The 13,603-nt window shown below is 42.4% G+C and overlaps 1 protein-coding gene across 3 annotated transcripts in view; it reads left to right on the plus strand.

Moving 5' to 3' along the window:
* The window catches only part of LOC116939182 (coiled-coil domain-containing protein 33-like), a 95,066-nt gene that overhangs the window by 58,896 nt on the left and 22,567 nt on the right, over positions 1-13,603 (plus strand). For all 3 annotated transcript variants that reach the window (XM_032947288.2, XM_076066508.1, XM_076066509.1), the window contains exons 9-14: positions 971-1,062; positions 2,302-2,416; positions 5,579-5,708; positions 6,115-6,248; positions 7,858-7,929; positions 10,722-10,913. In XM_032947288.2, coding sequence (XP_032803179.2) covers positions 971-1,062; positions 2,302-2,416; positions 5,579-5,708; positions 6,115-6,248; positions 7,858-7,929; positions 10,722-10,913 — 735 coding nt within the window. The remainder of the gene's footprint in view (positions 1-970; positions 1,063-2,301; positions 2,417-5,578; positions 5,709-6,114; positions 6,249-7,857; positions 7,930-10,721; positions 10,914-13,603) is intronic.

Here is a 13,603-nt window from a genome sequence, read left to right on the forward strand (position 1 = left end):
GTGTGTATATGTACATTGGTGGAGCATTGTTAGTGTGGTTCGCACACTGCTCTATGAACTCAGTCACCCGAGTTTGATTCCTGGCTACGGATAAACATCACTTGTGAGCAATATCTGAACTGGTCCTGGGCACGCACCTCACAAACTGGCACTGACCGGCATGGTGAAGTATGGTCAAACAACCCCCGTTACTGATATGGTGTGGCGAGACCTTCATCCAGCAGTTGATTAGCAAGGGGCTATACATTGTTTATTATCATATATATGTAACCACCCACTGACTAAAGGATAAACAATTATTTCAGCGCAAATAAACGAATAACAGAACGTCCAGTGGTAGTTCTACAATTCGTATAATGCTTAATACACTCACAGTAATTGGTATTTATGCATTATATTTTGAGTTAACTATTGCATAAACTTCAATCAATACGTTTACTCATCTATTTTCTATCACTGTAACCTGAAAATGTCAAAGGATCTACGTGATGATTCTGCCAAATTATACATATGTAAAGTCAACTTTGAAAAAGATGGGATTACATTATCCTATGTCAACCTCATCATCAGCAGCAGCCATTGTCTATCCACTGCTGGATGAAGGCCTCCCCACACTGTTGTAATCCCTCAGTCTTGTGATGCCACCATCCATCTCGCTCATACCAATGAACCGATCATATTGCTCCAGTAATTAGAAACTTTAAATGTATAAAGCGTCTAAATGCAGGAGCGTATTAAGACAAGACAACACGTTTACATACGCAGTACACAAAAACAATTACAAAAAACAAAACTGTTAGTTGGGTAGTACATCGCCACGCACAAGCTGTCTAAAGACGCCACAACTGCCCGCTTACGGTCAATTAACTATAATGTGTATAATTCCCCCTCAAAATATATATTTTTAAGAATGTATGGCAACTGCACATTGAGAGTGAGTAGCTGACACGGATGTTGTTTTGCATGGCAGGTGCTGCTACGGGCCGTAGAGGTGCCCCTGAAGGATCCGGCAGGGCCCATCCTAGCCGCCGCCCGCATTGTGCCCGACTTCGTCAGCTACAGGTTTAAAGCTAAAATAAATTAGGTTTATGATTTAGTGGGAATGATTTATGTCCATTGCACAAATTGGGATTCTTAAAGGGTGGCAGTTGGGTGACGCTTGTATCATTCATGACAAGAGTAAGAGTTGGAGGTGCATCTTATTATCCGCTGGGTGTGTGGGTATGTTCAGATTTGCGTAACTTTAGTGATACGTGGCACAATTTTTGCGTGGGTCTTGCTTTCCAGTGTCTTTTATATTACATAAATATAGACGAAGGTTACTGTTAAATGTATAGTTTGACGCAACACTTGCATTATTGCAAACTACCTAATTTGTGTCTTCCATTTACTTGTACCTTACTTGACGAGGAGCAATCGTTATATTTAATAGTGCTGATCTGCGGGATAGTGACGCACTGATGACCACAGCAAAGTAGCATGTCCAATTCCCATTTTCACAACGGCACGTGCAGGCACGCTTGCGTGTGCACACTTGACTTTTTCACTTCTTCATAGCGTGACTGTCGTTTTATTGGATATGCCTCCCTGGAGCAAGTTATGGGATTTAGAGGTAATAATAATAATAAAAAAGCCTTGCTTCAGCTGTTTTTATTTTACACGCAACATCATAAGGCATGGTGGTGGAGCAGTGGCATAGTGCCCAGAACACTGTGCTCTGAATCCAGTTACCTGAGTTCCATTCCCGGTCACGGCTAACACAAGTAGTGAGTGATCTCTAAACCGGTCCTGGGTACCCGTCCATTCAATCCACACTGCCCTGCGTGGTAAAGTATGTACAAACATCCCCCACAACTGATACGGTATGAGGAGACCTTACTCCAGCAGTAGATTATACAAATTTTCTGTTAAAAGATATGGCACATTATAGCACATACTGCATTTTTTCCATATTATAAGGCACACTTCTTTCCCCTGTATTTTAAAGCAAAAGCTGGGGGTGCATCTTATAATCAATTAAGTGTCTGTCTGTGTGTGTGCGTGACCATATTTTTATAACTTTACTCACACCGGGTACAAGTTTGGGTTGCGGCTTACTTACTGAGTCGTATGATAATCCGAATAATATCACATGACAATTATTTCAAATGGTGCCAATAATTTGTTTGCTTTTGTTGTTTACCATTCAGATCTTATTCCTACCCCACAACTTATTTTATTATGCAGGCCTCCTTCCCTACAACTATAGGAGATGTGTGGAAAAACTAAAGTTTTTTTGTGACGTGTATTTTTATGCCAAAGGAACTCCCTGCTTCAAAGGACTCCGAGGGCCTTCGGGATCAACATAACAACAATTAATTTCCCCATGCAGCATTTGGCAGCATTCCACACGGTGACCAGCCAGGGCCACCCGCAGGTACTGATATAATGCGAGCCAGCGAGAAAACCACAGCCAGCGATGAATGTGCCCCCCACGCTCCACAGGCTAATTGCGCATTAGGCACGGAATGATTCCCCTCCGCCAAGAGAATCGATGGAGCATCGTGAATCGGGGTGTTGTGCGTTTTGGTTCATGAATATATTATTTATTTTCGTCCCATGTTTTACCATCTCGTTGGTGTTGACTTCCTGCCTCTGCTCATGTTCAAGCTAATTTTCTCTGCCTTTGACCGACTGCCTTTAGTCTTGAAAGATATATCGTCCCCAGTAATAGATGTCCCAACTGTATTGCGCAGCGTCTTGAGATACATTTGCAATTATACGCTTTAGAAATACAAAGTGCGTTATTTTGTTTTTAATTGGTTCTGTAATGTGTACATTTTTGGTCAGGCCGTGAGCCTGAATATTAATAATGGATTCAAAGACAAAGATTCCCCGTAGGGCCTTAACAGACTGTTGGGGCAAGTGCTGTTAGCGAGCACCTATAAAGGCCGGCACGGCACACGAGGGCGTGGGTGGCCAGCACCACGCCTGGCCGCCTTTGTCTCCCCAGTGGTGATGTTTACACATCGCACCGGGTACTCATTTTAGGTTGAGTTGACTTAGGGGAGGCCCACGACCGGTTCAGATAATCGTCACTGGTGGTGGCCGTGAGCGGGAATCAAACTCGGGTCGCCGGGTTTGTAGCGCAGCGCATTAACTACTTCACTACTGCTCCCCACACACAATTCGATTCTTGCATCATGAATATAAAAATGATTTTACTCGATAAATAGATGCATTGTCACATGCCTAGTCCTTATAAGTTGGGACACCTGTGCACACACACACAAAATCTATGCAGATTAGCATAGTCCTCTTCAAATTCATACAATGTTTGACTGCTTCCTTAGAAAATAAAATATTACAAAATTCTCTGCTTAGAGGGCTAATACATTCTATAATATTAATACGGTGGATACTACATCTGCCCACATATCAGTTGATTTTGGACACTGCCATAGTGTGAATTTTTCATATTTTTTTTGCATTCCTACCAATGACTGTTACTGTTAACACAATAAATCATTATACTGCATCTTAAGTGACATAAAAGGACTTGAGGCAAAACATGCATTGTAAGTTTTGGGTAATATATTTAATTTAATATGCAGAGAAATGCTTTGAGCTTCAGAATACTGATCCAATCCCTAAGAGAATCAGTTTGCCGGTAAACCCTTTTTTGGCCTCATTATTTTGTTAGAATATCCTTAGGTTTCCACTATGGATCTTGCATTGGCGTACGCAGGGATTATGAAATGGGGGAGGCTGAAGGGTTGATGGTAATCAGAGGGTAAAGCCATGCGATTTATTTGTGTGTGAGGAAGAAACCTCATAGGCATGCTTGTGTTCTGCCTGACCAAATGAAGAGGTCACCTGAGGTGTGGGTTCGCACATGACTCTCTTGTTCAGTTATAGTTAGGTAATGGCTTGGGAGCTTTGTCGCTCCACGATAATGGGATTCAATTATGCAGTCACTATTCATACTCGTGAGAAATTATTGGTCTCCGAGGAGAATGTCCTCTGTGGCGATGGAGCAATCAAATCAGCGTCTGTGCCTATGTTAGGTGGATTGTTGTACACACAGAGTACCTTGTGATATGGCAACAGCTTGTGCAAGCCTTCATCCAGCAGTGGATTGGTCATGGCTGATGATGATGACTTTGCTGATAGTAATTTCAACAAATGACGAGTGGTTTAAGTATATAAATATTTTCATGTTTAGAATTGTGCTCACATGATAGGATGATAGTGTTTGTCCAGCTGAGAGACGACCCTCCGCCATAGGAATGTGGAATTTTCACCAACGACTGAGGCCAACGAATAGAGGTTTAACTCCACCCAGTGCCATTGTTTAGTACGAACACTTTCATTCGCTTTGCTTTCACTGCAGTGATGTCTACATTTCTAAAATATATATTTTTTATTGATATTATGGTTGCAAAGCCCAGGCCCAAAAGCCCAAAATTCCAAGTGGCCAGCAACAAACAGCGCTTATTGAAGTTAAGATAGATAATAGTTCGTACTGTAGTTTCTTGAATTGAGCAAGGTTGTGGGAATTTGGGAATAGAGACGATAGGGGTGAATTCCAACGCCGAGCAGCGTCAGGGGAAAAAGCAGGAAAAGAAGTGTTTGAAACCTGCAGTATGGTGGTTGAACAGAGTATGGATGAGATGAAACATTCATTCCAATACACCAAATCCTCAACATGGGTGGAGGAATTAAAAAGTGATGTTCACGGGACGATTACAGTAGCGATTACGGAGTGATAAGGAGGTGACCGGCCACCTATGAGCATGTGACCTGGAGTTAATCGATGAGCGCTGGGTCATCAATCAGCCCGACTGCTTCACGTAGAATTCTATCAGGCACAGTGAGGGAGGAATAATAGTATTCCAACTTCGGGCCAAATGTGTGTTCTGTGTAGTTGAAATGATTGTTCACAGTTCGGAAATGTATAGAGCAAAGTCAACGTGCGGTCATGTCACTTACAATTACTTTCATCGGTCAATAAGTTAGGTTGTTTTTTTATGCCGAAAATATGTAGGGAGTGCAAGATACAATTTAAAAAAATATATTGCATGTGAACATTACACACGCGTTTTCTCCGGGTGCTCCGTTTTCCTCCCACTTGTATACACGCTCATCATTTATTTGCTGAAAAATCTTAAAATAAAACAAACAGCCTCAACGCAGTACCCTCCAGAGAAAGAGTCCTACGACTCAGTGTGGCTGGCCCGGATAAATAAGTACATTTCCAAATTTTGATTTCAAGCTTTCGTGACTGCAGGGATTCATATTCTTGGCTCTTTTGGTAAAGTCACGTAGAAGGGAAACAATAAAAAAATATCTAAAACAATAAAATTCTCACGTGTGAAATTACACTCCGTTCCCCGCGCGCAGATTTCTTTACTCTCTGTCGCGTTTGTGTTGCGGGGGTTCAATTAAACACGTAATAAAAACAAACGACACTCCTCAGATGTACAGCCCCATAGAGTGTGTGCTACCGAAAAGCTAAGATGTAACGTTAATGCCACCAGCGTGTGAACGTTCGTCATAGTATCTGATGCCAGCGTGTGATATGTGCTCCCCCCTGTAGGTCTCAGCTGGAGGATTTCCTAAGGAGCAGCCCCAATGGGACCATACCTTCTTGTTCCACAGCAGAGATTGTGCCACCGCTTTTACAGCTGATGCCGCGCTCATCTTAGAGTTTTACCAGCTTAGCACAGGTGCAATTAATTGCAACACATTTCATTGCCTTCTCACAGCAAACGCAATCACTCGCGGCGATAATGACATCCACCGCCAAATGCTTTTCAGCGGCGATTGCTTCCAATCACATTTATAAACTTATTTCACAAACCCAGCTTGATTGAACTAAGCCTCTTTGTGTGCTGCCAAAACGTGTCAATGGCATTGATTTGATAGAGGAGAAAAAAAAACTTTTTACATTCAACGTGTGAAACTTGGCACACTGCTAGCAGAAAAAGAAGTGTGGAACAACAGCCGACACACACGACTGTGGCACAAAGCAACGACGGGATAACACAAATGGAGACGACTGCCGGAGCGCGGCGTAACTGGGCTCTCGATGGCCAGGTATTTTTAATCCTCGGCGGCTCTCTCTTGTGGCAGTGATGAACGCTGCAAGCTGGCACTCCGGCAGCCCCGTTGGCATCTCGGTGGTGCCGCTAGGAGACGACATGTACCACCGGCTCATGGAGGAGGGCTGCAAGCAGGGCATTCGCCTCGACCGCGTGCCCGTTCACGTACGCTCGAGCGTGGATCACACGGCAAACGTGTTGGGTCTTTTTTGAGTACAAAAAACTGAAAATGCCAAATCGTAGGAGGAGGAAGAGGGGGCAAGGAAGAAAAGGAAATAAACATAGCACCTTGATTAACAATGTCTAAGAGCAGAGGCGACATTTTATAACTGCTTGGGGCAGTTATAATTTTCATTGCCTCCTCTGGATATTCAATTCCTGGCGTGTCATGTTTGACCACTGCCATTCACAGTCAGAAGCCAGTCACTCCATTGTTTACCCTGATTATATCAAGTTCTAGTTTTTAAATGTGAAGCTAAATAAAAGTAAAAATTAAGAAAACTTTTGAAATGCTGGCATATACACTGTTAGTTATTCACATAGTGATGCTTTGGCTTTAATAAAATATTTACAGTTGACTCTTGATTTTCCACGCTAATGATGGGGAGGACGGCTGTGGATAAATCAAAATCGTGGATAATCAAAAAATATAAGCATTTTCCACGGATCTCTATGTCAAAACCTAACGATCGACCGATCGATACGTGTGCTCAGTGATAACACTTTTCTGCTCCTGTGCAGAAGACTCCGCCTACTAAGTGGATAGCAGAGCCATGCCAATCAAAATGAATCAAACTCCGCCCCACTGTTGTAAAGATATGCAACTACTGTACTGTAGAGGCGATCACGTGGATTTTGGATGAACCAGAGCACATTTGTTCAGTTTGAGTAGTTTTATGAAAGTGCAACGGTATTTCGTTTCAACCGTTCGGAAGCTGTTTATATATTGTGGGTGGGGGCTCAAAATCCGATGCTCTAGAATGCAGCTCCTTAGGCTCCTGCGTTAAACTAGCTCCGAAGAGAGCTCATAGAGATGCAAACAAATACAGACACGCCGTGCAGGTGACATCATTTCACGTCTGCGAACTCACCGATGCAGAAAAATATAACTCTACGTCACACATAGCACAATTTGTTTTTCATAGCATAACATGTGCAAGGTAGCCAGCGGTAGACAGCACAGTGTGGATTCTTGAATCCGTCTGTGCAGAGGATTTGAGCGTTACCTCCTCATAAGTATGGATTTTTGATGTTGCAAGAACAATGGATATTTAGAGTGTTTCGTATAACTCAGTACAGCACTGTTGTTGCACCTCTGATACATCTACGACATCTTTCCACCACAGCGTTAACAGTTCCTTGGGGCCCGATTTTAATAGCACACATTGGTATGGATGGATGAATTTGTAATTATTATCACCACACTAATTAGATGGATATGTGAAAGTAGTAAAGCTGATAATAACAATAGCAAGCACATACTCTCTCAGCCCTTATGTCCTGTATAACCCGCATTTTTATTAAAATCTTCCAGATAAAATCGTGGGTCATGACCTAAAAAAATATAATTACAAGGTAGTCACTCGGCTGTTGGTTTGCTTGTAGCCATCACTCTACTGCAATGTTAATTGCAATTCATGACGCATTTGAATGAACCCAGCAGAGCGAAAGTCAAAACCTGTGGATTGGAGGCCACATGAGTTATGTTTTTTAATCCAATAGAAAGCGCACAAATACACTGAGCTAAATTCTGTTTTATTTTATTGTATTGCAGAGTAAAGTCTTGAAGACTCGGGATGACGGCATTCCATCTGTTGGTTTGATTCTACGTCTTATTGAGTCTGAGGTGAGTAAAGCATTATTTTTTTTCACGTATTTATTTAGAAAGCAATGCAGAATGCACCGCAGCATTTCAGTGATCTGTGGAAAAGCTGCGAAACGTTTGTGAGAGCTCGATCATAATTGATGCTCCCCTTGTTCTTTTTGCTGCACTTTTCAACGTGACTGTGACGTCTTTATTTCTCTCAGCCTCGGTTGAAAAAGTATGCCTTAATAGCCTAATAATTGGCTGCAAGCCTAATTTCAAAAGCAAATTGTCCATTAAATACAACATTACCCAGCGTAAATCTACGACCCTGGAATCCAAGGCCCTGGAATGATGATCCTAATCCCTAAAGCCCCATGCATTAAACTAGTCCCGAACGAAAGCTCATGGATATGCAAATAAACGCAGACATGCCGTGCAGATGACATTATTTCACGTCCGCAAACTCACCGATGCATGAAATCGTGTCTCTACGTCGCAAGTAAAATAATATGTTTGCGCATAGAATAAAACGTGTGAGGTAACCGGCAGAAGGCAGCACAGTAATGGATTATTGAATCCAACTATGCAGAGGATTCGAGTGTTACCTCCTCATACGTGTGTCAGATTGAGGTAAAAAAAAAATAGTGCACAGTTTTTTAGAAGCAATTCTGCAAGGTCATGGCCACGGTACGTAATGTTGTTCGGAACTAGATTGCCTTGTTCAATTCCAGGAAATAAGTTAGCCCTTGCCAGTGTAAGGCTTGCTACCCTTGGGCTGAATTGAGATCTGTAATTTATTTTCATGTCTACATAGATGATAATGTTAATAAATAATCTAGATAGTAATCTTTTTCCGCTTTCGCACACATGCACCGGCAAGAATGTGCATCGCATGTAGCGGCACATTTATCATCCGAAATTGCTTCCGCAATTTGTCAGGGTGTCTTTTTTTTTAAACGTCCAATTTTTTTTTTACCCTAAATAAATACAACACTCTATTTTAACTGCACATCTAGAATATCACGATACAGGACTGTATTAATATGAAACAACATGACTCGCCAACGAAAAATATCAATGATCTCACAGTTTTAAATCACGAGCATGCCGTTACGCGCGCGTGCATGCGCAGCGTCTGCGTGAGTGAGCGAGCAAGCGGTGTGTGAGAGCCCTCACACACGGATTCTTATATACCATTCGAGAGAGAGATGGTGGGAAAAAAATGGAACCGCTGATGTTAGTGTTATTACATCGCTCGTAAAACTGTCACCGTCAAGATCCGCGCCAGAGGGAAGGATGCACCATAACCGTAACCGTGATGAGAGAGACGTTTTAATCAGCGGCATGATGAGGAGCTTGGAGGGGGGGGGGGGGGAGGAGGGCTGTAGATGCTCTCAGCAAGCTCATAAAAGCGGTATTGATGTGGGCTGTGGCGGGCGGGACCGACGGAGCGCTGATTAAAACGGCTCCCGTGGCAAGGCTCTCTGGGATTGACAGCTCTCGCGCTCGGAACATCCACGGCCGTATGACGAACGTGCTCGCGGCCACTGCGCCATTTATCTAGCGATGTACAGTGACAATGATTGTGCATTCTGCCCAAGATAGATAACTGTTTTTTTTATTTTTTGCCTCAGATTGTCCTGTGTTCAGCATCGATGTTATTTTTTTTTTAAGTGGAATGGTACAGGTAGTTATTGTTGACGATTTTACATAAAAGTGAACGTTGAATAATTTCGATAATGTGAAAGGGGGATATTACAGCACGTTCCTGTGAAGCCATATGAAACGCATTTAAAAGCCTATCCAAAGCAAATTCATAGAACCCTAATGTTCTTCACATTATAGGACCATTACCTATTTTTTAAAATGAATTTATACCTCAATTACAATATATGTTGCTTTTGGGAATGCTGTTTACTGCTATTGCTTAGCCACTGAGTAAGGACTATGCTTTGGAGTATTTTGGACGGACACATTTGTTTCCACTAAAAATAATAAAACCTAAATTGTGCACTTGTTGCATACCACGCTGCGCTGCAGAGTAAAATCAAAATTAAATTCCCAAGGCACAAAGGTTATATAAATAGAATATTAATAAAGGCTATGAGCCCTGGGGCAATATTCTTCTGGCTACCTGTCCGAGGCAGGCAGCTGGCGTGGGTGGGTGGCCAGCCCGAGCCGGCCTTCTTTTTCGGATCCTCAGCTGCAGAGGAGCGCACAATGAATAATTCACCACCAGTGGGCCACACTACCGCCTCGTGGGGCCCCGCACGCTCAATACGTAGAGTGCTTTGTTTTGTAGCTTCCACAAATCCATATATGTGTGTGTGTGTATCATGTCTTCCTAAAGGGGTCTCAACACGTTTCTTTACTCACTCTGTGTAGTTTGTGCATCGTTCGCCGCTCAACTCCACGGGCCTATTTAAAAAAATGAATGACCGTTAAATGTGACATATAAGAGTATTGAAACCATATAAATTGTGCTATTTCCTGTGGCTGAAAATAGCGTTTGGTGCGTGATGGTGGTGGAGTAACGAGGTACAATTGAACTAAGTACATTTCAACGGTGAAACATTTAGCGTTTATCTTTGCCGTACAACTTAGACGTTGAAGCACTCACTGCTGCACGAACAAAAAATGGGTATCGATTGCTTTGACCTATTTTTTTTGCCTTTATAGTCCCTATCACGTCTCTCAACTCTCGATTCACACTCGATAACACCCTTCGCCTCATGTGTTTCTTCGCGCTTGTGAAACTAGGAAGCGTCCTTACTTGCCCCCTTTTTTTCTGCTTGGTTTTTTGTTTGTTCTGCTTTATTGTGTCCCTCCAGAGGCCAGACTCACTGTTGACGACGGTGGACCCTGGCAGCTTGCCAGTTCTCAACAATGCCAGGGCGGTGTCCCCCCTCTTCCCCCCGTTTGGCCCCAACGACAATGGCGGAGAAGAGGGGGTGGAGGAGGGCACGCGGTCATCTCCTAGGAGACCGCGTGGTCCTCAGCAGGAAGCTCGCCACGCGCAGAAGGTAGCCGCACCACTTCGAGAAGCCGTCTGTAGCCCCTCGCTGCGTTCGCACGCGGGTGGCCATGCACAGTCATTTCCACCCTTGCACGATTCACACGGCGCAATGGGCTGATGTTTTTTTTTCTTTCACTTTCAATGCGAATATATGCCAGGGGAAAACATAAGCACGATGTTAATGTGACCGGTGTAAACACGTGAGACTAGGAATCCCGGTATCTTTGAGCTTGGAAAAAAAAGGAAATTAGAAAAGCGAGATAAGTTAAAGGTCGAGAGAAAGGAAAGGTGGGTCAATGTGTTTTATTATTTTGTGGTCCCCCCAAAAAAACATTAATTAAAAATGTAATACAGCCAGAGTAATACATTTGTTTTTATAAATAAGTACACTACTCTATATATATATACACAAATAATTTTTATTGAAAGCTTTCGTGACTGCAGGGATTCATATTCTTGGTTCTTTCGGTAAAGTCACATAGAAGGGAAATAATAAAAATATGAAACAATAAAATTATCACGACGTTTTGACTGCAACACAAGCAATCATCATCAGGTGTGAAAACCACAGCAAGAAAATTTGAAAAAAGTGGCGTTTTTTTAACGTTAGCACCACGGAGAGCGATTTGGCAGTTATTCAGATGAGTCCATCTATGTTCGGAAAAGGGGAGGGAGGAGACGAAAATAATGGATGCGGTCTGAAAGCCACCGTAAGCGTGAACAATCAATTAAGACCCGAAATGGTTTATCAAATCCTTCCAATGATTGCTAAGCCAGAATCCATCTTCTCGGTTGAAATTGTCTCTGTGTTTGTATATGTGAATAGCCTCATGAACGAATCTTTCATGGTAGCCAGATGGCTTGCTGAGAACCTCTGTCTTGGAGAAGTCAGTGTCACGTGAGCCTACTGAATTATAACAGTGATCTGCCACGGCCGAGGTGTTGGTCCTACCGTGTTTTAGGTCTGCTTTGTGTTCACGGATGCGGTCCGAGACATGTCGTTTGGTTTCTCCAATGTAACTACTACCACAGAGGCAACTTAGTTTGTAGATGCCAGGGTACTGTATGTCCGGAATCACATCTTTTACAGACGGAACCAGATCACGGATTTTATGTAATGTGTTGAATCGGACCTGGATCTTGTGTTTATTTTAGATTTTGGAGATCTTTTTGTGATCCCCGTAATGTAGGGTAAAGTGATGGTTTTGAATGGTTCCTCAAGAGGGCCCTTCTTCATGGTTGGAGTAATAGCTTTGCGGATTGTGTAGTCGGAGTAACCATTAGCCTTAAGAGCTTGGTGTACGTGCTTGAGTTCACTGGCTATGTGTTCCTGGTCGGATATGCATTGGGCTCTATGGTGCAGAGTCTTGGTGAGGGAATTCTTCTGGAATGGATGGTGGTGGGGATCCGGTTTCAGGTAAGCATCCGTATAGGTAGCTTTCCTGTAGACAAAGTGGCACATTGAACCATCTCTTATTTATTAGGACATCCAAAAAAGGTAGCTTGCCATCTTTTTCGACTTTTTTTTTCAAATTTTCTTGCTGTGGTTTTCACACCTGATGATGATTGCTTGTGTTGCAGTCAAAACGTCGTGAGAATTTTATTGTTTTTATATTTTATTATTTTATTGTTTCCCTTCTACGTGACTTTACTGAAAGAACCAAGACTATACAAATAATGTATACATTCGTGAATGGAATGATGGTGCAGTGGTTATCGCACTGCGCTGTGAATCTGGCGACCTGAGTTCTGTTCCTAGCTACAGTGAACATCTTTTAGTGAGCGATATATCAATCGGTCCTAGTCCCCCATCTGCCCCCCTTCATCAACCCTCACTGACCACAGTGGTGAAGTATGGTCAAACCCTGTGGCCACACTGCATGGAGAGGTCTTCATCTGGAAGTGGATTGACTAAAGGTTGTCAAATAATATGTAAATTATTTAGAAATATGCGGGCATTTTAAAATATGACAGCAGTTGTGATGAATCCAATTCTTACAAATACTGAATTATTCGTTAAAGCCGGCAATGATTTATGCTTACAATTTCATACCTATAATCACCGCACTTAAAAAAGAGGACGTTTGTAAGACTTGACAAGTACAAAAAAATTATTACATCTTACTGCGTGCTACAATAATAGCATCCAGGCATGTCTCAGCCTTGACAGAGTAATTGAAGCACCACGCTCTGTACAGTGTGTGAAGGTGTGCGATTGTGTAGTGGAGAGCAGAAATATGGTAAGTGAACTTCTAAACTGTACTGAAATAACAGCAATCTGGGAACGATTCCCATGACCACATTATTTTATTTGAGCCTCCCTTAGGTCAACTCAGCCTAAAATGAGTGCTGATATGGTGTGTCAACATCAGCTTTGCTATTACGCACAGAACGATGCGTCCTTGCAGTGATTCCATGAATTGTCATGGTTCAGAATCGTGATTTAATTCAAGAACCATATTTTTTACACCATTTTTACCATCTCTTATAATTTATCTTATTTTTGGTCTTTGTATGGTTTTTTTCCCACTCTCTTAGCCTACATATAACATGAATAAACTATTAACATACCATTTTCATGAATAATAAAGAATACATTTTTAGATGCACAATTGATTTATCTCATGAGCTCGCAAAATGGAAATGCACTCGATTAATCGCTGCACCATTGCATTCCAATGCCTAGCAACTGTGCTA

The sequence above is a fragment of the Petromyzon marinus genome, chromosome 1, assembly GCF_048934315.1.
Source record: "Petromyzon marinus isolate PM22_M1 ecotype Great Lakes invasive population chromosome 1, UKy_Petmar_22M1.pri1.0, whole genome shotgun sequence".
Classification (NCBI taxonomy): domain Eukaryota; kingdom Metazoa; phylum Chordata; class Hyperoartia; order Petromyzontiformes; family Petromyzontidae; genus Petromyzon; species Petromyzon marinus.